Source organism: Montipora capricornis, chromosome 10 (genome assembly GCF_036669925.1).
Source record: "Montipora capricornis isolate CH-2021 chromosome 10, ASM3666992v2, whole genome shotgun sequence".
Lineage (NCBI taxonomy): Eukaryota > Metazoa > Cnidaria > Anthozoa > Scleractinia > Acroporidae > Montipora > Montipora capricornis.
The window spans coordinates 65,761,147-65,786,146 of NC_090892.1; the positions used below are offsets into that span (position 1 = coordinate 65,761,147).

The window sequence follows — 25,000 nt, forward strand, 5'->3', positions numbered from 1 at the left end:
ATATTTGGCCCTCGGTCTTGGAGCGTCCAGCCCCACCACTCAGTAAATATAAGTACACAGTAAGGACTTCTGAGGTGATAAAGCGCACAAGAAAGGAAACCAGTTGGTCAGGCAGAACCGTTTTACGGCAACAAAGAAAGAACGCGTAAGAATTTGAATAATAAGAATTTGAAAAATAAATAAACAAATGTTATTGGCTTTGTGAAATAGTTGATTGCAATATTCAAACAGTTTCCCAAGTTTATTCAGTTCCCATGAACAACACGACAAATTTGCTAGAAAATGTTGCATCAAAACTTCAAATTTAACTTGCAGTACAGCGGGCCGTACTGTACAATCCGGCCCGCTAAATTAGCCAATCATAGTGCGCATGCTATCTGAGAGATGAAATGATTTCCAAATTTAGGTTGAATACATTTTTAGCAATATCTTACTATTTAGATATTTAACTCTGTTGTAGCCTTGACGTTTTTCTTAGTTGAGTTCTTAGCCGGGCCACAAAACTAGTCGGTTTTTATTCCACAGACAGTTTGCAAGACTTAAGTTAAAGATATTCGTTCGAGATCTCACAAAATAACAATGTTTCATAAGATTAATTGACATTAACATTTCTCAACAATCGTTTTCGCTTATAGAGCCCATGTGAAAGCCTTCCTTGTCAAAATGGTGGAACATGTCGTCCGCTGTATGACACAAATTCATACGTGTGCCAATGTGGTGAGGGAAACAATGGAACATACTGTGAGCATGGTAATGGTGTTTAATTTGTTGCACAAAGTTGAGGACGAAAGAATAACTGAAATGAGATAGGGTGCATGAAAATAAAACTCATTTTAAAATCGTTTACAAATTGACAAGAGCACCCAAAACATCCTTACGGAGGGGACTCGGCAAGGGCACCCAACGAGCAAATTAAGGCTCCTTGTAATGTATACAGACTGTCTAAAAGGATTTTTTTATAACCTAGAAGAATTTTATCCATTCGGATATCTTAGCTGAAAATTGAATTGTCCGAGAATTTTAGGGACGATATCTTCATTTCAGAAATTGCTAGCTAAACGTTACCTTCTAAGAACTTCCAACCGAACCATTTACTCATCCGAAACGTCCAGGTGACCTTTATTCCAAAAATATCCCTTCAGAAAAAGTAAGGGCCTCCTTTTTCCTGGTTACCAGGGGCGGATCCAGGATTTTTCTTAGGAGGGAGGGGAGGGGGGGTACACCACTAAGGAAGTACGTAGCTGTCTGCTGACTTTTTTCTTTTTTGCAGAATACCACTTCTATTAGGAAGCCTTAGGTCACCTCAGGGCGGGGGTTGCATACCCCCTGCACCCTCTCCCTAGATCCGCCCCTGGTTACGAATCTCTTCGGAGAAATTCTTAGAAAAGTTTGACTCAGTCTCCCGGACACATATTTCCGCTGACTCAAGATAATCGTTGGGTGCCCCTGACTCGGACTACATTAAAACTCTTTTCCCTACCTTCCCAACCGCGAGAAAACCGCGGTAAATCTGCCATCGCCAAAAAAAGTTATTCTTCTCAAAAAATATTTAAAGTTAGGGGGAAAAAATACATCATTTTAAAGCTAAGAAAATAAGCTTTACAACAGCATATAACTTATTTACAGACAACTGAAACCTTTTATAAAAGCGAAAGTTGAACGAAAAAATTTAAGAAAAATAACACAAAAAATAGTTTTCCAGGCAAAAATTGGTCATTTTAGCGTTGATTACGAATTTTTGGCTGGAAAATAAAATTTTCTTCAATTTATCTACTTTCTTGGACATAAATTTGACCGAAAACTGATGAGGCACGAATATTTTTGGATTTTTTGAAATAATCGGATTAGCGATCAATGCGTAATGTGATAAGGTGATGACAGTGTCAAATTTGCGACCCGTTGCTAACGGCAACGGAAGCGATCGCATTACGAATAATTAACATCTGTTTGCCAAAAACCACCCAAATAACCGATTTTTCGACGGAAAATTCATCCCAGAGGATAAAATTATTCACTGGACATGTAATAAAGGTAAATATGTGCGAGCGAAAGCGAAAACAAGCGAGTATTTTGAGGAAAAACACAATTCTATGAGATCAAAGGTCCATGTGCTTCATGCGACAGACACGTAATTGCATCGCTAAATAATTAATCTTACCTTTTCAGCGATTTTAACGCTTGAAATCCCATCCAATGAACCACAAATCCTTTTCTTTATCTATTCCGAAGCATGTAGTGTAATTTTTTGGCTGAAAAACTTTAGAAAAACCGCTTGGCGAGAACTCGGCAAACGATTGAAAATTTGGTCATCGCATCGGCTCAAATTGCCTGAATTAGAATGGCGGTCATGTAGGCGTAATGAAAGCTAGAAAGCCGAGATTTTCAGGGAAACTGGGGATATATCTCCCCAGTAAACACGCCAAATTTCAGCCCGATCGATGAAAAGGACGCTGAGCTACGAATGTTACAAGAATGAATCCTGAAAGATTAATTTCCGGTGCGGGCTAGGCTTAATTAGTTAAAGCAAATGTGTTTAATGCATTTCTCCCGTAAACGACTTAGTTTCTCAAACAAGTCACTTATACATATAGCTATGAGCACGGTGTTTCGATTGTTTCTCATACTGTAAAATTGAGAACCTTTTCGGGCTGCAGTCATCAACAAGTTGAGTTGAAATCCCGTATCGACCTTTTTTCTGTGTGCCAACGTGCTTATGTGTGTGCGTAAACATTAAACATGAATCTGAATCGCTATTTTTACAACTTAATCCTCCTCTTTTCCTTTGCGTAGGATGGCAGAAGGTAAATGTAGACCCAGTGTGCTTTGGGGCGAAGGATGATTCATTCGGAACCTTCGAGATCCACAAGCCAGGAGACATTTACCGCTTGAAGCTGGTCCATCGCTCAGGATATGTGAATTGCGATTCCTCCAAACCCGGCTTTAACACTAACTGGGGCTGCGATTTGATTGGACAGGATTATTACAGGAATAGAATAAATGTTCATATTACTTACGAAAATAACACCCGTATTTTTCCAGCAAACGTTAACGGTTTACTGGTGCTGGATTTTCGTTTTTACTACACACTCCTTGGTTTTAATAGAAACTCTCCCGAGATTACGTTTAATTCCACTCCTACTCCTTTGTCTGTGGTCGCTGGTCAGAAGTTCAGGATCTGGTATGGTGAAGACCTGGCAAAAAAAGACGAGGGTGACAACAACGGTACATCCTGCACAGATGTGTATGCTTTTCGCCAGTGATGAAGTAGTAGTTTGTAGTCCCGGCCCCCTTTGTTGCTTTCAAGATAATAATAATAATAATAATAATAATAATAATAATAATAATAATAATAATATCATCATAGGAAAAAAGTGTGAAAACAAATTCGAGAAATGGTGCAGGCAAAAAAAAAACAAAAATTACGTCTTGTATTTCACAAAATGTATATAATTTTGCGCGGTTGTGTTTTTTCCTTCAGGAGGGTTTCAATGGGAGTAGCTTTCACGGCTGACGGTTAAATAATTTGACTTTTCATGGCTAACGGTTATCTTTTTTCCGGCACGGTTAACTTATGTGGGAAAGAAATAAATGTCTCAGTAGACATATTGAATGGTTGAAGTCATTGGTTATCACAATGCGACTCACGATTTTGTGTTGTTCACGCGTCATACCTTGCCCAGGCCTTGACTTGTCTTCCAGACCTTTTCATTGAGCGCTCAGAGATAAAAAAGGTCTTCTGCTTCCTCAACTCCAACGCTTTCATCTGAGTCACTTTTGTATTCCTCCACCTGGTTATTAGTAGCACCAGAAGGAGTCGGCGCGACAATAAAAAGAGGAATGTCACTGTCTCATACGAATGTTATAGACTTCTCTCAGTATGACCTCTGCCACCTCCGCTTGGGTCTCCGTCGTCTCGGGAAAGACAGATAACGTTATGTTGACCTGGTCAGTTGCAAAGAACACTTTTGCAGTGGACACTGCTCGTTTTGCTTACACTGGTGATAAAACTGCTGTCTTATCGTTTGTCTTACTACTTACGGTCCTTTGCCTCACTGGGCGGTATAGCTGTCTAGCCAATCCCGCATTGCATCTTCGTCATTTTTTGGGAGCGTTTCAAAAGGTAGTGGAGTCATAAAGTTTAAATCAGCGAGCAACATACCCGCTTGTGGTACGGGGTAATATGACAATGGATGAGTACAGTATTTTGCGGCCCATCATTCGTTTGAGGGACTCTTGGGCGTATTGTGGACCGCTGAAAGTCTCGTGCTTAAAATGGGACACGGCATGTAGATTCTCTACTTATGTTGTTAGCAATGTGTGTAAGAATTTCAAATATATTTTCAATAACTTACCGTTCAACTCGCTTTCAAAATCAGACCCAATCAGGAAAGGTAATTCCAGATCCAGCAACTGCTGCTGCGTGGAAATCGCGTAGTTTTTCAACCTTCTGGCTGACTGTTGCAAGGAGATACAATTTTACGTCAAAGGAACCTATACCTAGCCTAGCAGGCGTATAAAGGGGAGGGGGTTGATCGGCAAAAGGCTACCTATACCGAACTTTTTTGCCTGATTTTTCAGCCCCAGAAAGTCGGTAATTTTCTTAATAAACTCACTAATGGTAGGTTGATCGCATGAATTCTTAATGCGAACGTTATACCGCTCTTTGCGCTTTCCTTCTCCCGTGCGATGCAAACTCACAATTTCTTTTATAATACTCCCATTTCACGTGCATGTGAGCGAAATACAACTGCTAAAAACATGCAACGAGCAAAGCTAATCGACTCCAGACAGTTCTGGTCAGCCTTGTTCCCAAGTTCTCTCTTCTTTCCTTCCCTTGGAGCGAGAGAATCTGGGAAAGAGAAGAGAACTCTCTGTTCAGTGAGCTTCGCTCAATCTCATGTGTAAATAGTTTTGAAGCTCATCTTGACCTTTCCTTTTAGACATGCATATACTTAACAGAGATTTTAATAATACTTTCGCTAATTATTTATCAATTAGTTTTTACCATATTGTATACTTTTTAAATTTATTTGTCCTTGCCATATTTTTATTTCTTGTTTTTGTTTTCGATTCGATACGCCTGGCGAAATAACATATAGCAAATAAAATCCTTTGTTAATGGTTCTAGCCTTAAGCTGTTTCTCCGTTATCATGGAAATTTTCATTTGACCTCTGCGAAGCATTGCAATAGTAGTGATATTTACCTGGCCGCAAAGCGGCTAGATAAATATCCACTCATCTTATCATACCACTTTGAATACGCATCTCCGCTCCTCTTGGGCCTAAGCAAAGGCCTTTCCAGGAAACTGGAATTATCAAATGCATTGGCTCTTAGAACTCTTCTCAATTACTTTAAATCACTTCCTTGCGACACGCTAATCAAAGCCGCGCATATGCGCATTGAATAAGGTACTCTCCTCCTTGCGCGCGCAAGTCAGAAATCTTACGAAAAGTAAGCATTAGTGGTCTATGAAATATGTGCATTCGCAGACCAAATACAGGATAAAAATCGGAGCCGGTAGCGGTACCTCTGGACGCGTTATCAGAACGTCGTAGCATGACGATGCACCCCGAGCTGATTTCAACCCGCCGATCGCTTATACCGGAGATAACTGTTAGACAGAGAGGGAGACAAATGTCGGTCCCTAAACCATATGTGAGAGATCCCTGTCTTACTGGCGTTGTTCGGTCCCTTCTGATCAATTGTGAGGTCGTTTAATTATAAGCCATATATATTTCACATTATCAGTCATTTGTCTTCCGTATATTGCATGGTACTTAGAGATGCGTACTTGCACGAAAAACACGACATATAAGCATGGGTGTTTTTAAATTCTTAAACACCTTTTTTTCATCATCATATTTATTTATTTATTTATTTATTTATTTATTTATTTATCATACAAAAATTTGGTTTATCAACGGAGTTGATAATGTAATAAATTGGCCGGCCACCGTACAGAGATTCTAAAAGATTTAAGATTTAGAATCTCTGTACGGTGGCCAATTTACATTATCAACTCCGTTGATAAATCAAATTTTTGTATACTACTTCCCCACCGACGCAGCACCACAGTTTCTTTAGAAACTACCTCCTTCATTTATTTATCATAGGTTATTAAGGGTGGTTGCGGCTGTGGTTGTCGTTCCTAAAACAAGTTTTAGTATACTGAGTTGGATTCAATCAAACCCATTTTATAAGAGCGAGTCCACGAGAGCAGGCAGAGCTGCTACATGCCATCTCACCAATTTCCACTAAACTTTTCCAGTTTAAAGGTCTACCCCAAAAATAAAAAGACAAACTGGTCTGTGTTTTGGATCTTTCAGGAGGAAGATATGTCAGCACCTGGATTTATTAGGCTTTACCATGGAAGTTGTTTTAAATTATGCAAAATATATGAAGCTGTCAGTACAACTGTATTTATAACCTATTGCTTTGAGGGTGTACACACATAATAAAACATCCTTAGTGAATGTAAGGAACAAATTTCAGTCAGTTTGATTGACGGCTTGTCAATCGATTAAGGCAACTGCCTGAGTGTATTATGAGACATGTTGAAAAATTCAAGTCAAATATCTCCTGTTGCCAGAAAGCTTCAACAATTATTTTAATATCCCTTTGTAGTCCATTATTTCGTCCCAATTTATTGCCAAAAGGGTGGGAATAAATTGGAGCACCTTGTCGCCTACTTGAGTTTTCTAATAGAGATGAAGCTATGATTTCCAAGCCGGGGAGTGTGAGTCTGAGAGAAAACCGTGGTCATGCCAGTAATGAAAAATTTAGTATTTTTTGCGGCTTCTTTCGCAACTGCTTGGTAACTCGAGGATCACTTTCATGGAGACAGAGATAAAACTGTTTCACAGTGTACATATAGAATGAGGTATCAGGGCCTATAACTACAACCACTTAACGGAATAAAGCCATGGAATTGAATGAAGCGGACCTTACACTAGATTTTATAGAACCTTAGTTTTCATTCGCTTTCGAGTTTTCCCGCCAAGTTGATGACATCAGATCACTGTTCCATGTACAAGTCAGACACGCTAACCCACTAGCTGTCAAGCCAAACCATATCAAGCTCTTTTGAGCTATCCACCACAGCTTCGACCTTTTGATGTCATGCATTTCAATCAGTATCTACCGATAATTATAAATTGCGTGAAATGGCTTCCTCCATTAATTCAGCAGCTTTGATGTCTTAAGTATTAAGATATGTTGCGAATATTGTAGGCACAAATGCTTACTGGCTTGGTACTCCAACATTCCTTGTTTTTAACATTTTTTATCCCCTGGCATGCATTACCTCTCTTTCAGAGCAAGGTATAGGAGTATAATCATCGCCCACCAGCTATTCACCCAAAGCCGTTATTGTTCTATTTTATGGCTACAGAGGACCTTCTATAAAGTGAAACACTATCACCATGGGTACCAATTGACCATTTTCGAATTCTCTTGGTTGGACTGGATCTAGCATGAAATGGAGGCTAATGCGGGCAAATCTTTTCAAATGCAAATTAATCTGCCCACATTAGCCTCCATTTCATGCTAGATCCATTCCACGTGTGAGAATACGCAACTGGCCTATAAACTCCGTATATATGGTGTTGATACAATCAGTGTTAAGTGGTTTGAGACTTTCCTTTTCCGCCGAAGTCAAAGATGTAGTCTTGCTGGCCAGTTGTCTAATGCTACACCAGTTTCTTGTGGCATCCCACAGGGTAGCAACCTTGGACCACTCTTATTCCTAGTTTTATTAACGATCTGCCAAATTGCCTTAAGTTGACCTCCCTAAGGATTTTGCTAATGATACTAACACAACCTTTGCTGCCAGCACATTGACTGATCTTGAGAATGGTTTAGATTCAGAGTTAAGAAGTCTTAATGTATGGCTTATTTCCAACCAACTGTGTTTGAATGTTTTAGGGTTGTTGGGTCAAACCAACGTTTACAGTCATCAAGTCTGACAATCAGGTAAACATTGAGATCGATGCTAAATTAATCACTGAAGTTAAAGAAGCTAAATCACTAAGCGTGAAAATTGACGAACAGAACGAGGATCGCTTCTCTCATTCGTATATAACTCGCACTTCAATATGCATTCATTTCATTTGAGTTAAATATTGTTCATGTCGGTCAATTAAGAATGTGAAGACAGTGACATCTTTAAATAAACAGGAGGTCTTAATTTATCAGTGGCTTGGGGCGTGTTCGATTGACCCTATTCCGGAATAAGAATACGTGGAGTGATGATGAAAACGGTATGTTTGGCGCGTTTCGAAGCAGCAAAGATAATAAAATATGTGTAAAATAGCGTTTTAGCAGATGTTTGATAATTTTAATGTGAATCTCCAGAAAAACAAAGGATTTTAAACTTATATTCCATGTGTTCCTATCCCAGAATACGGTCAATCGAACGCACCTTTGGTTGTGTGTTATTTTTACCTGGTGGGAAAAAAAGACACCTTTGCAAGATTTCTTTCCAACAGCATTCATTTTTGTTGAAGGTGACAATAAACCGCCCAATATCCTTCTTGTAGCCTGCACTTGGTTTACGCAACCATTTCAAAATTGTACCGTTGCAATTTTCAGGGGTAAGCTTTGATTTTTATTCTTCACTAAAACGTTTTAACTGAACGTTTCTTTCATGAAACTGAAAAAAAAGACGTTTAACTAAGATTTTTCCATATTGTTCGAAAAAAAGTCACGGCGAAAATGATGTCAAAAAATTAAATCACTCGACTAAGCTTCCTAATTTCTTTACAAAAAATTGTTTTCAAGGTCTTATTACTTGTTTAAGTTTTTCAAAAATGAGATACTTGTGCAAGTTACACCTCTGAAGCCAAGCGTTTGCGATCAAGGTAGACAAATGCTTTCGCCGACAGAAAAATCCTAAAGTATATGAGAAATCTAAATACTTTTTGGCTGAGCGATTTCTAGGTACGTTTTTCTAAATTTTTAATTTCGAAAAGAGGTTAAAGGAAGTTCTCGAATTTTTAATGAATTTTCACAGGGGGACGGTTAAAAGTTTCCACCTCAATATGATTTAACCTAAGTAATTTATCTGAGTTCTCTACATCTACGTATCCCAGAGGAAAACGTTCCGGTATTAAGTTAATAAGCCTTATCAATCAAATTATCAGGCTCAATTCAGTTTTTGCCTTCCTACTCTAGAAGGATTTGCAAGCTATATGCAAAGCAAGGGATTCCATAGACAAAATGCTGGAAATGTTTAGTCTCAGGCAGAGAACAACAGCTCGAACGATGCGAATATCAATGAGGTCGCCAACTTAAAGAATTTTTTCATATATATTCTATCACAAGGTGAATATTTTTCAAGGCTTAACTTCCTCTGGCAAGCTCTGTGGATTACAATCAGTTCAACTAAACTCTCTCTCGGAAATTTTCCTCTCAACTCGGGTAGCTCTGTATAATGTCTTATAAGCTAATACAACTGCGTTTTCTACTTCATTTTACTAAGAAAGACAAGTGAAAAGTTGCCAAAAACAAGGGGGAGCTAGGATGACAATTATTTATATCCAACCATATGCATTATTAATCATCATATAGATCATATTGGATCATGCAAAGAAAATTTCAAAGGAAAAACCAGGCGATTGAATCTTATAGTTTGCTGTAAAATGAAAGTTTTCTGCCCTTTCATTCTGGCTTTTCAACTGTTAAAAGTGAACCCGACGAATCAAAACGTCCGATTGCTTCCATCGCTAATTTGAACTAATAAAAAATGACCCTGTGTTTTGCAGCTATTACTTTGAGCCACGGAAATTTATAAATTTTCATTAAGGGTAGGATTACGTGTCATATTATAAATCATTTCTTGACAGCAGCGCCGTTTATCTTGTAGAGTTTCTGAAAGCCGTGACAATGAACCCTGCGATATCCTTTGTTTGGCTCGCACTTGGTTTACATAGCGTATTCAATCTTGTTGACTTGCAGTATTCAGAGGTAAGTGTTTCGTGATATTACTGGGTACACACAAGGTTTCACTGAATTATTTGTGAATGATTATTGCTACTTTTTTTTCATAAAAACAGGCTCCCAAATAACCTAGAAAAATTACATTTTATCCTTAAATTAGCTGATTTCACTATATTGCTTTCAAGAAGAAGGATAATGTATGTGACTAAAATGGATACCGTAGGTGAAGCAGTTTCTTATGACATATAAAAACAAACGTTTCACTCATGGCGTCGCCTTTTTTAACTGGCCTCCCAACGGATTTTCGCTGCCAAGGGCCGAATTGCTTCGAAGCCCGGTGATTGGGTTAACTTCGGCCCTACTGGATTACCTGTGGCTAAAACGCATGGCAGCACTACCGCTTAGCAGGTTTGGAAGAGCTCGACCCGTTTCTCAAAACGACTTCATTTCAGGGATAAGCGGGATTTGTGGCACACAAAATACAACGGAAAAGTTTAGGAAATTTCGAAAGTTTCAATACCCGATAAGAACAATAATCTGGGAGGAAACAACTACAGAAAGCGCACCAGACAAACACCATCTTAGAGGTCTGGATAGGACTTCAGTCGCATGCCCATGGCCATATGGCAGCCATGGCCAGCTGTTGCGACCTGGTGCGGCCCCATCATCATGGCTTACATGCATGACACAACTACCTATAGCCGGCGCAGAAACTCCCCTCAGTTTTAAGCGAGCGCCAGTAACAAACTAGCATGCTAATTACTAGGAGACCCATCAAAGTGAAGATAACTACTGACGAACGTTAGGACAGACAAGAAGCAGTTTACAAGATCAAATGCTGCGACTGCCAGGCCACTCATATCGATGAGACCGGCAAAAGTCTAAACGCAACATTGGCTGAACAAAAACGAGGGACGACAAATAGTAACATCAATTTTTTGCACAGCATGTACAGACAGACTACAAAATCGACTGGGACTCTGCTGAATGCGTTACATACCGTATTAATTATTACCAACAGATCGTACTGGAAGCTGGTTATCCCGAGACTGGTAGAATCTTTTTTCAACCTCCACTAATTTCATTCAAACGCGACAAAAACGTAGGCAAGGTTTTAGTTAGAAGCGCTCTCAAAACTAACGAACAACCCTGCACTTTCAAATGCGCGTGCTCACGATGCAAAACCTGTCCTTTCACTCTTAACACTAGCAAAATATCGGGAACTAAGCGATCTGTTAAGATCACCGATTGTTTCACATGTACCTCCGCAAATGTCATTTACTGCATAACCTTTACGTTATGTAATAAATTATACATTAACGAGACAGGTAGACGACGAGGCGAACGATTCCGCCAACACCTTCGCGATGTTGAGACGAATGACAAAGATGCATATAGGCCAGTCGCTCATCATTTTAATCTCGCTAACTTCTCCAAAGAACACATGTCTATCTGCGGCCTTTCCCTACATCTAGATACGACGGAAAGCCGCAAGAATCTGGAACAAAAGTTCATCTTTCAAATCGGCACCCTTAATCCCCACGGTATTAACGAACGCTTTTTATTTAACTAATGATAAAGAATGCACGGTATTCAGTCAAGGTTCTATCAGGGAAACGAACTCGCAGTGTTATTTTCATTGAGGCTGCAGATAGATTAAAGACCTGGGAGAACCATTTCAAAAACTTACTGAATGTTACCCCAACAACAGAATCTATACAGTCCGTATTGAAAAGGTCTACGATACATTCCATCAAATCCAAAGCGGTGAGTTCTCTCAAGCTGAAATAGATGCTGCTGTTCGTCAGATGAAGAATGGAAAAGCTCCAGGTCTCGATGGCCTTCCACCTGAGTTTTGGAAATTATCAAAAATCAAAAAACACCTCCATTTATTCTGCAACAAAACTTACTCTGAAAACAGACCAAAGGAATGGGGCCCTGCAATACCGAAAAAAGGGAACTTAACAATCCCAGACAACTATAGAGGCATTTCTCCCAGCCAAATCGCTTCAAAGATATATAACTGCTGTCTTTTAAACCATATCAGAACAATCATTCACACTATTTTGCGACCAAATCAAAATGGTTTCCGACAAGGAAGATCTACCACCTCACACTTACTGGCTCTTCGCCGTATAGTTGGAGAGGTGAAAATTTCACGATATGGAAGCTGTTCTCACATTCATTGACTTTCGCGAAGCTTTCTATTCGGTTGTCCGTGTTAAAATCTTCCAGATTCTTGAGGCATATGGAATACCTTCTACCGTCGTCGCGGCCATTCGAATCATGTACGAAACACATCCGCAGTAGTCCTCACGCCTGAAGAAGAAACTGATCAGTTTATGATTGCTACAGGAGTTTTACAAGGTGACCCGCTTGCTCCTTTCCTATTCATTATCTGTCTGGACTATGCCCTTCGTACAGCCATTTTTGACTCAGATGGTCTTATATTGAAACGCCGCCGCAGTCGCCGTTATCCCGCTGAAACTCTTGCAGACCTAGGCTATTCAGACGATATTGCCCATCTTGAAAATACCATTGAATCTGCTCAAGACCTTCTCAACTATGTAGAAAAGGCTTGCCAGGATGTGGGTTTATTCTTAAATGCACCAAAAACCAGCTTTATGCACCTGAATCCTCCCTCGGCCAGCCAACTGTTTTCATCTGATGGTCTTCCTATTGAACTCGTCCAAGACTTCAAATATCTAGGAGATTACACTGTAGTTATGACATGAATTCCCGTATTGGTCAGTCATGGAGCGCACTCAACTCTCAACAAAGTTTGGAAGGCTGATATCAAGAAAGAAACTAAAACCAAAGTTCTTAAAGCATCTGTTGACACTATCTTAATCTACGGTTCAGATTCGTGGTCGTTAAGCAGTGCACTGTGTAACAAACTTGATGGATCTTACACCAAAATGTTACCTGCAATCTACAACATATCCTGGCGAGATCATATTACCAACAAAACTGTGTAAGGGTCCCTTCCACGGATATCAGAAGTTGTTAAACGCAGGCGTTTCATGTTAGCTGGGCACGTTTCCCGTCATGAAGAACCTGCTGGAAAACTCCTTCTATGGTCATGAGAAGCTAAGCGCGGAGTTGGAAGGCCCCACATAACAATCAAGTCACTACTCGAGAAAGACACCGGTCTTGCAGGACTAAAACTTCTCAACGTTATGAAAGACCGTTCTTCGTGATCCAAGAACTTCGTAAATGTTTCACCTTCTATTGAGGGATGACGCAAGGCAAGGCAAGGCATTCCGGCTTTTCACGTTGCCATGTTACAACCAGTAGCGTAGCTCCTACTCTACTATAAAAACTACACACAACCCGTAATTCCTCTGTTCGCTCTGACGAAGGGCTAAGGCTCGAAACGTCAGCTTTTAGAATCCCTGTACGGTGGTCAATTTACATTATAAACTCCGTTGATAAACCCAAATTTATGTGTACTACTTCCCCACCGACGCAGCACCACAGTTTGTTTAGAAACTACCCCCTTTATTCACTTATGGTAGATTGATCGAATGTATTCTTAACGCAAACTTTATACCGCTGTTATCCCGTGTGATACAAACTCACAATTCCTTTTATAATACTCACATTTCACATGGATGTCAGGGGCATAAAACTGCTAAAAACATGCAACGAGCGAAGCTAATAGATTCCAGACAGTTGTGGTCAGCCTTGTTCCCAGCTGGATAACTCTTCCTCCCTTCCCTTGGAGCGAAAGAGTCTCGGAAAGAGAGGAGTAATAAGAGAGACCCTGGGAACGAAGAGAAAGGGATTTAAAGATCCCTTGAGACTCTAAATATTTCAAAATACTACCTAAAGTATCTCACTTTTCATAATTTAAAAAATTTACCCTTAATGTTCTTAATTTTTATCACGGCTAACGGTTATTGTTTTGGTCATTTTCATGCTTAACAGTTTAAAACATTTTTCGACGTTTCACGGTTCACATTTAACCCGTTCCCCATTGAGACCCTCCTTTAGTTTGATGGCTACAATAGGTGATACACAAAATATATCATATGCACCCAATTGTCAAAATAAATATGTCATTAGCCAGCTGGGAGGTCCGTATAGGGAAAAACTGTGACGGAGGCCTTGAAATTGCTGCCGAGTGCAGCTTTTTCAAGAACGACGTCACAGTTTCTTGCTATACAGACCGACCCTTTGCTGGTAAATAACTTATTTTTTTCCTCGCTCTCCCACCCTCTCTGAAATCATTTGTTTTAATTGTTGACTCGCACCGTGCATAGTGAATGCAGTATTAAAGCGACTTACAAACTGAACGTTTCAAAGAGAAATATTTTTTATTTTTTTATTTGAATTCTATTTCCAAACCTCTTGTCTAATGAAAACTAGAACTTCCGTGAGGGTACACTGGGTTGCCTGTGGTACGTGCACCGTTCCAGACAATTTTTTTCAAGTTGGGCGGTCATTAAGAAGTCATACCAGACGAGGCCCTTTGGCTCACAGGTCCTCACACGTTCGCACGACGAAACAGACCTGTCCTTGCGTAATATGTAGCTCTAACAGTGCAAGATATTGTTTTGGTATTGTCTATCATTGTAGTGCCATGGTAGAAGTCTTGGGTAAATAGTCTGAGAAGACATGTGGTTAGTAGCAAAGTACTGAGCCCAGAAAGATTGAGGAAAATAAATGGGAAGTGAGAAACACTGGCTTCTGGGCTGACATGTTGATAAACTTCTTTTGACCTCAAGTTGAAGCGTGCCCTCTGAGCATCTGACAGCTTTGTAATACCGAAGTTCACTGAAGTTTAGCCCTGTTGGGCGGTGTTAGTGTTTGGATGGGAGACCAAAATAATATACCCCTCATAAAACAGAAGCATCGGACCGAAAATACTATTAACGCTAACAAATGCGAACTCAGCAAGGTACAGATTTTGTTAGCTTGCTTTATACAAAAACAAATATTGATGCAAAAGTAAATAAATATTGATACACAGTTTTTAGAAAGAGCAGAAGGAAGTTTCCAGGACGATCGCTCGAGATTAACATATTTACGACATGAAAACAAGATTTATTTTGAACCGTGAATATAGAATATAAAAAGTTACGATCTGCGACAAATATTTTGGGGGATTTCTGCAACGTTCAATTTTGTTATTGTACGTTTTGGCTGCACAAATAAATCGCAAAATCGAAAGTGACATCGCCGGAATTCAGCGGGCGCCGTGATGAAGCTACCGCGGCATGTTTACTCGCCAAACAGTGAAGTATCTGTGTCAAATATGGCAAGATACCGGGTTTTTGTAAGTTTCTTTTTCTGTCAAGTGTTATAAAGTTTGACAATGAAATGAGCGAAGTCAAAACAAAGATCACAATCGCCCAACTCTTGTTTATGCAAAGTCAAAATTTACCCTCCAAGACGTGTACGACGTTATTTATCATCAGGTAATTCCATCATTTTGGAAATAGTAGCAGCTACTTTATTATTCAACTGCGTCACAATTCTTCTCTGATTTTGGGACTCATTTTGTTGAAACTCAAGCACGCTTCCAACAGGCCTGTGAACCCTTCCAGCTTACAGAGCAGTACTAAAAAACTTCTCCCTATCACATTTCAACCTTAAGCTCGAAAATTCAATACACAACATGATATTATAATTCACAAAGGCAGAAATCATGTCAAATTACCATGTACTTCAGGTAAATACAGCTCACTTTGATTTCGTCTCGACGGGCGATAGATTGTTGTCGAAGTCCAGTACTCGTCGCTTTTGAGATTCCTGCCTAGTTTATCCAACTGATTTTCCATTATTGAGCTCCATAAGGATATATTTTGTTTAAGGATCCACTAAAACGCCCTCCGCGTTACATGACTTTCGACGCCATTGCAGGCTAAGTTAATGATTCTACTGTGTCCACCAGAGAAATCTACGCAGTTCCACTACCCTCTCGATCCTAAGAAAATACGCGCAGAAGGCTCTATGCACAAAGACACCACTTACCAGGGGAGTGACAGGCAAGACTTTTACCGACAAGGAAAAAAATACTAAAAAAAAAAGCGGAAATCTACCTATTTTCCGACTGGGTTTGCCATAGGGCAACCCAGTAAATAACCTCTGTATGTAAACGGAGTCGGTGTAAAAAAAAATGGAAATTTAAGGTCATCACACAAGCTCACGCAATCAAGGCTAGGATTCAGCCTGCCGTCAGAAGGCCGGATGAGAAAACTCCGCCTGCTCCCGGAACCAATCAGATTGCAGGATTTGTTGAATTCCCACCCCCCCTAACGTCAATTTTCGGACAATAGGGAGCTTAAGATCTACGACGACGACGTCGACGAAAACGCCGCAAAACAATGATATCATTGGTTAAAAGAGCATAAGTAATCGTGCTGCACGTGCAGCACGGATTTTAGCTCATATTTTTGAGGTTCTCTGTGTGACGACGACGTGAAATCACTAAATTTGAGGTCTGAAACCGCTCGTACCAATTTATTTTTAGGATACTTCGCCCACATTGTACGAAGTGAACGTGATGGAATAATCGCGAATGAGTTATAATAGAGCAAAGTTCTATTTTGAGATGACGTTTTCGTCGACGTCGCCGTCGTAGATCTTAAGCTCCCTAATATCTGTTCGGAAGACGACTTGAGATGTAGAATTTTCGGAACAATCGTTGTAAAATTTATTGCTTGCCTGCCTGTCTTAGGATTTTTGAACTTCTAAAAAATGGTATAATTGCCCATTTTAAACGGATTTTTACCTTAAAAGGGTCACCTAAAATTTTCGGGAGCCTTTTTTCTGGCTAAAATTTTTGAAAAAGTAAGTTTTCATCCCTATAATTTTCTGACCACTAGACTTTCAGCTAGAAAATCCGAACAGATGAAAAATTGGTAGGGGATAAAAATATGCCTATATCTACAGTTTAAATCCTAAAATTCGGTAAACAATGCCATGTTGAAGTGGTTTTGAACTATATTCTTGTTGGGTGGCCCTGAATTCTGTTAACAAGAAATGTGTGTGTCTCGATAAGCTTGATAAGGCAGTGTATAGTTCATTTCCTACATTTATAACTGATAATTACAGGGAACTAATTAATTTCCTATCATAATTATAATGATATAATAGCACATAGTGACATAGCTGCACATTAACTACCAGCATTTGAGCCATGCACTAAAACATCACCTTGACAGTTGTTTTACTAGGATCAATAGGATGTGAACCAGGATTTTTCTAGGTTATGTCCCTGCAGAGGTTGAACTTACCGGTATCAGCAATATGCATGCGGTGGACCAGACTTTTAACAAGAAACTATTTCAAAAAACAAAAAATAGTGTTTCGTTTCCGGAATGATAAGGACAGGAGAAAAGATAGAATACTATAGTGTGGGTCACTTGGCCTGTCATTCTTATTTCGCTTCGTGTATTGAAACTCGAGAGAATAAAGATAGAAATGTGAACGCAAACTCTCTGAACGGTGTTCCTTGGTATCAACATGCATAATTAGCTATAGCTTTTAAACGCATAACGCAAGGCGCAATAGAACGAGACAACAGACGTATTGGCGTTTTTTGAGGGGAACACTGCCCTGCCTGGTTAGCCTATGCGACTTCCAAATTGCGTGACGTAGAACAATCTCACTTATCTCCCCAGCACTACGAGCTGAGTGGTAAACAGGACGCGCTGGATCGGACAAGAGTATTGGTTAGTGAGCAATAGACAAAGGCAAACGAGCCAACAAGCTTGGGGGAGTCGCTGCGCAGACTTAACAACACCACGCAGGAGTGACCCAATTTTAATGACGGCAAAGCGATATATCCAACCTCATCTCCAAAGGGAGGGAGGGAGGGGGAAAACTTTGACAAATTGGAAACAGCTAGCTGATTTTACTATAGAAGACAAACTGCCAAGTGAACCTTGGACGACTAACTGAGGCTTTTATAGCTAGACCCTGTCTATTAAAGTAGCCATTTGCACAGATTCTACTATGTAGCAGGTAGGCATTACACGTGCTCTTTAGCAATAATAAATAAGGCTTTAACAGATCTGGCCAATGCAGGTGTACGTTGTAATCTGGGATCTAGGAACAAAGACTCTATGTCCTCGTTTTATGCGCAGTAAGCGCATGAGGTATAAAATGCCCTCCGTTTCTTGTTTTCCGTGTCACATTAGTGCATGGAAATTTATGCTTGCATACATTTACATGACTGTAACTTTACTTGGGACGGGGGGTAGGGGATTATTCAATACACTTAATAGCTGCTGAGAAATGTATTGTTGAGTCAGAAAAATTAATAGAAAGACTTGAAAAGAAGTATTAGAGTCTTAAAATGTATGTATGCTTGGAATATCAGTCCATTCTGCATGACAAAATAAACAGTGCGTGTTTGAAGAAATCAACAATCCCTCTCATGTTTCAAGCCCTTAAGTAGACTTGCCACGATTCCACCTCACGAGAATCCCGGGACAAAATGTTTTGGCGAGCGAAGCGTGATTTTTCGGACGCGAATCTACACGAGACGAGGGACTTTTGAAAGTCTAGCCCTTAAGATGTGTCATTTTCTCCTGGATGTGCATGGTCGCGCCCGAATCATCGCATCTTGACTGTTCAAACTTTGTGTTTGTAGTGGCGGTCGTACGGCCCGGGTCGTACGGATCGAGCTGTTAGAATAAATCTTTTTCGATTGTGGAGCCAAAGGTAAGTTGTTGACATTAAAGACAATTTTTTTTTTCTAATTTGTTTTACAAATAAACACTTTGCACGAGAGCGGGGAACGACACAAAGGTCATTCAAACTGATCTCCATCAACATGCCAGTCACTCCTAGTGATCTTTGAGAACCTTAGAGCAGCTTTGAGCGAAAGTGAGAATACCTGAGAAAAACTGATCCGACTTTTAGCAATCTGAACTGTTCTTAGAACTAGTGTTATTGTCAGTATGGGCATGCGACGAAGTCAAAATGGGGAATTCTTTCAACAATACTAGTCGTTGATATGCTGCATTCTGTTTATTTGCTGGCAAAGGAATTTAGAGGATGCTTCAAGGGCAAATTCTGGTTTTCTGTTTTACTTTTGTTTTCTTAGAGGCCATTTATTTGCCGGTATTGAAAAGTTTGGTTCACATTTATGAAATGTAACAAATTAATCATCTGTGGCTTTACAAAGATCTATTTGTATCGCTTTTACATTCCTGAGTTAATTCGACTCGCAAATGACGTACAAACAACCCAGGTCCAGGAATTGTTGATCCAACTAAAACTTTTGCCGCACCATATAGTCAGGGTAATGTTGAAGTATTTGGTACGGCAAATGCAGGCACACAATGTTTGGCAATGTCTCTGTGGGCACTTGTTTAAAATTTCAGGAATCCAATAACCTCTTCAGCTGACTTGGTTCAAATTATAAACAATGGGAATAATACGTATTCAGCTTTGTCACAATCATGCAAACAGAGACTCCTATTTTTGACAGATTTGCCTGTTATGGTTATAACTTAAGCTACATTAATTATCAGTTGACATACAGTGATAGTTATAGTGGTTTGCTAAATAGTGCACTTCCTATAATTTCAGACTTTCCTTATGTTATATCAATGTTAGCTAGCTGCCTTTGATTCTTTGCACATGGATAATTATCATGCATATATGTCAACACTTGAACTTTACACAGTAGCAATATACTGTCTGCCTAATGGGAAGTGTAAATTTTTTTACTCTCGTGGCAGAGATTTATTAGGTATAGGACCCATTTGCAACATGTACTTCAATTGAAATAGATTCATTAATGAATTTGGTACAACATTTTCAGAATATATGTGCACAAACATCTGTTTCTTAAGCCCGGGTCGCACTAGTGTAAAAAGTTGTTTGTTTTACAAAAAAATCTGTCAACAGGTAGTTTTTTCCAGTGCGACCGATTTGTCAGACATTGTCAAAAATGAGCGGAATGTACCAAATGTTCAAAGATGCCGGCACTTAAAATTGCCAAGCTCTGGACCTCGCCAAAATGTCACAAAAAATCAAAAAAGCTATCAAACTGTCACTCATGACGCAAACAGCAAATGAAAAACGCGATAAAATCAAGTTTACTTGTAATTTGGCGCCCATCTTGTTGAGAAGGCTAAGAAGCCGATGGATCCCTCAGGGCCATATGCGAGTTTCAGTGCTCTTCATATGCCATTAAGAGCAATGACTCCAGATACAAGTAATTATTTTGGTCAGCAAGAAGTCTTTGAGTAAACCAACGTTCGGTCCTTCTATGCTGTCTGATCTGACGCTCGTATTCCAACAACGCTAGCTGGATATTTAGTTATGAAGTCTGTAAATACAGTGCAGATTGTACACATTTGCCATTCTAGCCTGCATGCACGTTAAAAGCAATAAAAGTCCAACAAAAGCGAAAGCCGCATCTTGTCTTTAATATAGCGTGATATCGTGACACACTTCAAGCGGGAGTAGGAAAGTTTTCTTTTGTACACATTGATGACATAATGAGATTAAAATGTGTTAATATTATTAAAATGTAAAGCAACAGTGGAAGCATTGTTCATTCATTAAATTTTCGAAACCAAAATTTTAGACCCTAGGAGCACTTAAATGATGTTTATCTTTGTTCTTGCAAAGAATGTTCTGCTGTGTCATTTTATTCTGTTTGTTTTTCAACCTCAAACGTCTTGTAACTATTGCCCCTCTCAAACAGTTGATAGTATCATTGAGAATGGAAGAGCAATTTATCAGAAATGTTACTCCAGCAAAATATGTTTTTATTTCTGATTTTCTAAAGAAATTAGTCGTAGGCCGCTGACCATGTAAAAGTTATTCATAGAGCGAGTGACCGGAACTATCGTGACTGCCTAGCGTTACAACCGGATGTCACATTTAGTATTCAGATGATTGACAAGTGAAATAGGAGACAGAGAAGTATTGTTAAATAGGAAGGTTTTTGAGGAGGCACAACGCAAACAACAAGAGGATTGTGAGAACAGTTATTTTGTAATTTTTGTTTCATTTTCGTTATTAAACCCGGGAATTGTGTGTACATCGTGAGTGCTTTTGTGTGCCGTACAACTTCGGGACATAAGTGGTGCCGGGACTAGGATACGCCGGGAGAAAAGGAGTGGAATTTTCAACACAAGGCCTCCTACAAACATGGGAGACTCAGACAAAGAGAAATCCGACCAAGAGGAGACGAACATTTCAGAACAAGAACAAGATCTCGAGAAGAAAATCAAGAAAGAGATTGACAAACTTAAGTTCTACTTAGAGGAAGGCGATGAGCTGTTAGAAAGTTGCGATTACGGCGAGATTGCGATTACGTGCAAGCGAACAGATGAAATTCAAGACTGCCTAAACGACCTTATGTCAACACTTCAAAAACTTAACATCGACCGCGGAATATCGACGCAGAGAGCCGTGAGACAGTGGAAAAAGGACCTGAAGGCCACATACGCGCCGCTTCTGGAAATGAAAACCAAGCTGAGCAAGGTCTTGGAGGAAAGAGAGCGAAGTAAAAGTCAGAAGGCCGAGGAGGAGAAACTCAGAGCCAAATTCGAGCAGGAGGAGCAATTTAGACGCGAGATCCAGCAACAAGAGAAGGAACTTGGGGAAGAAAAGATGAGAGCGGAATTGGAAATGGCGGAAAAGAAAATCGCAATGGAAAAAAGCCGCGAAGGCCGCCCGTGTGAAGCTGCCAGAGCTCAAGATAACCCCTTTCAATGGCACTCCAGTTGACTGGATCAGGTTTCAAAACATGTTTACATCACAAATACACGATAAGCCATTATCCGACGAAGAGAAATACGGAATTCTTTTGGAGCTGGTGGCCCCTAAGGTGAGAAGTAGATTAGCTAATTTAAAGCCGGGTGCGCTGGGATACAAAACCGCATGGGAAAGGTTGAAAACTGAGTTTGGACAGAGTAAAACTGTTATCACTGCACACATGGAAGAGATGATTAACTTGCCAGTGACCAGAGGATCAAATTACGAAAGGGTGCGTGAATTTTATGAGAAGTTAAGCAAGAATTATGACGCGTTACAAACGTTGGGGGAGGGAGAGATGCTCAAGGGTTTTGTACTGTCAACCTTAAACAAGCTCCCCCAAGTGAAACCCAATCCAGTGAGAACAGACGAGGGGTGGGAAGATTGGAACATGGAAAAGTTGATCGATTCTATCCAAAAATGGCTCAAGCGCAACAAGGCCGAAGACAATTATAAAGATCAAACGGAGACAAAGAGAAAGGAACGCCATTACTTTAGCCAGAAAGAGCCCCACTGCCTGTTGTGTGACCAAAACCACTGGGGAGATTCGTGCCCTACATACGACACAATCACGAAACGGAGGGAATTCTTTACAGCAAAACGGCTATGTTACAATTGCGCCCGCTCAGGACACACTGGGAAAGAATGTCGTAGCAGGGGGTGCTATAAGTGTAAGAGCAAACACCACACCAGCTTATGTGATAGGTCTAAGGGGAGCGACACGCAAGATACCAATGCCACTCTAAGTGGATACACGCCTTCGGTCGAGGAAAAGTCCCTACCCGCCATAGTACCGCTGAAAATCCGGGGGACTACGTTTTGGACGTATCTAGGCACGGGGTCGGGGTCCAAGGAAGCAGCTAAAAAGTTGAAGCTAAACCCAATACGTCACGAGACGCGCTACACTCTAACGGTCAACGGGACAAAGAAACAGTCCATTCCAGTCTATGACGTGATAATCAACTCAATTGAAAGTAAGGCAAAAGAGAAAATAGAGATTACTGGAAGCAAACTTGCAGATTTCACAACTATCAAGAGGCCCACGCTCACAGAACTGAAGGAGAAATTTTAACATGTACAGGGAAAGATGTTTTACAGAACTGCAAGCGAAGAGTATCCAGTCCATGTAATACTCGGGGAGGCTACCTACTGCAAGATCAGGACGGAACATGTGTACAAAGGCCAACCGGAGGATCCGATCGTTGAGGGAACCACATTCGGTTGGATTGTTCATGGTGGTAAAGAATACGCAGACAGCAAATGCATGTACGTAAGAGAGACTGACGAGTATGAGAGACTATACTCGCTCGACGTTTTGGGAGTAGAGGACAGAGGGGAAGGCGATCAGCTAGACGTCTACAAGGAATTTCAAGAGAGAGTATCGAAGAGAAGTGATGGCAGATACGAGGTGGGCGTGCCGTGGATTCCAGCCGCCAAGCTCTCAAATACAAATGAGGAGCCCAGCAGGAGACGCCTTCACAATGTCGAGCGAAAACTGAGGAGAAACGAGAAGCTGAAACTTGAGTATGACAACATAGTCCACGAGCAGATCGAACAGGGCATTATCGAGAAAGTACCAGAGCAGCCAACGGGTGAACGTGTATTTTACATGCCCCACAAGCCAGTGGTGAGAGAGAGCGCTACTTCAACCAAGGTGAGACTGGTGTTCGACGCTGGCGCGAAGCCCCATCCATCCACTTGCCAACAGTGTGAATGAGTGCATGCACACCGGCCCACCTCTACAACCGCTGCTGTGGAACATCATGATTAGAGCGCGAGTGTCAACTGACATACTGCTGGCCGACCTTCAAAAGGCATTCCTACAAATTACAATCAAAGATGAGGACAGAGATGCGTTTCGCTTCTTGTTCAACATAAACGGCAAAGAGGAACATTTGCGTGTCGCAAGAGTGCCCTTCGGAGCAGAAGCTAGTCACTTCATGCTCGGGGCTACCCTTCAGTATAATTTCAATAAGCAACCACCAGAGATACAAGATACTGTCCAAGCGCTAAAAGAAAACACTTATGTGGACAATCTCATGAAAACCGGTAATGGCGTGTAGGAACTAAAGGAGTTCAAACAGGAAGCAACTAAGATTCTTGAAGGTGGCAGGTTCCCAGTACACAAGTGGGAGTCCAACATCCCAGAATTAGACGGTGAGGACAACCCAAGCAAGTTGCTCGGACTCGCGTGGGACAAGAGGGAGGATGCGCTAGAGATCCAGGCACAGATACAGGGTGAACGAACACCAACGAAACGATCCATACTCAGTCAACTCTTAAGTATATATGATCCACTCGGCATAATTTCACCGACCACGGTGGAGGGAAAGAGAATTTACAGAGAGTCATGCGATGAAAAGATTGCCTGGAACACTGAAGTGAACCGTGTCAATGCACGAGATTGGTTCAAGTGGAGTAGTCAGCTGAGGAACATCAAAGTGCCCAGGAGTGTAGCCAGAGATATCAACAAGATAAAGGCTGTACGACTCCACGTTTTCGCGGATGCCAGCAACATAGCGTGTTCAGCGGTGGCCATTGCTGTAGTGGAGCACTCAACAGGTTTTGTGAAGGGGCTGCTAACGTCAAAGTCAAGGATTTCAAAACGTAACACATCGATTTCAAGGCTAGAACTGGTGGGCGGCCAAATGGCCGCAAACATGGTGAAAAATTTGCTGACAGCGCTGAAGCGGTGGCCTATTACTTCAGTGAACGTGTGGATGGTCAGCATGGTTGCGCTGTTCTGGATCTGCAACCCTAGAAGAGCATGGAAAACATTCGTATCCAATCGAGTAAGGAAAATTGCTGAGATCATCCAAGAGACGGGAATCGAGTGGAGATATTGCCCAACTGACAGGAACCTGGCAGATTTAGGAAGCCGTGGCGCCTCATTAGAGGAGATGCAGAGAGGACAGTGGTTTGAGGTTGCTAAAGGAGGAGGAGTGGCCAAAACAACCGGAATTAGAAAAAAATAAAAGCGTTAGCGAGGAACACAGGCCAGAAAGGGAAGAAACGCTTTATTCAGCCAAGAAGGAGCCTGATGAGTGGGACGCACTGCTTGCTAGAAGGAAACTCTGGAGAACCTTCCGAGTGACTGCGTGGGCACTACGGTTCAAACATAACTCACTCACCAAGAAACACAAAACGAAGAAGAGAACGGGGCCGTTAACGACCGAGGAGTTGAGTTACGCAAGAGACCAATGGATAAGGAGGGAGCAGGCAGGAGTGAAACCAGATATCGAGAGCCCCAGCTGGAAGTTAGTAACAGAAGGAAACACTGGTATTTTCAAATGCAAGGGGAGGATCCCTGGTTACCAGCCGACGTACATT

At 40.9% G+C, this 25,000-nt stretch overlaps 2 protein-coding genes and 1 pseudogene across 4 annotated transcripts in view; all 3 read left to right on the forward strand.

The window, feature by feature from the left end:
- The window catches only part of LOC138018627 (uncharacterized), a 399,148-nt gene that overhangs the window by 13,124 nt on the left and 361,024 nt on the right, over positions 1–25,000 (forward strand). For 2 of the 3 annotated variants that reach the window (XM_068865318.1, XM_068865317.1), the window contains exons 3-4: positions 636–750; positions 2,791–3,605. In XM_068865318.1, coding sequence (XP_068721419.1) covers positions 636–750; positions 2,791–3,260 — 585 coding nt within the window. In that variant the 3' untranslated portion in view covers positions 3,261–3,605. Of the gene's footprint in view, positions 1–635; positions 751–2,790; positions 3,606–25,000 lie in introns of those variants that run through there. The other variant, XM_068865320.1, reaches the window with a different exon arrangement.
- LOC138019824 (uncharacterized) lies at positions 22,757–24,569 on the forward strand (annotated as a pseudogene).
- Positions 24,331–25,000, forward strand: part of LOC138019005 (uncharacterized) — a 1,792-nt gene continuing 1,122 nt past the window's right edge. The window contains exons 1-2 of the mRNA XM_068865672.1: positions 24,331–24,462; positions 24,566–25,000. The exon at positions 24,566–25,000 is cut by the window's right edge and continues 1,122 nt beyond it. Coding sequence (XP_068721773.1) covers positions 24,331–24,462; positions 24,566–25,000 — 567 coding nt within the window. The remainder of the gene's footprint in view (positions 24,463–24,565) is intronic.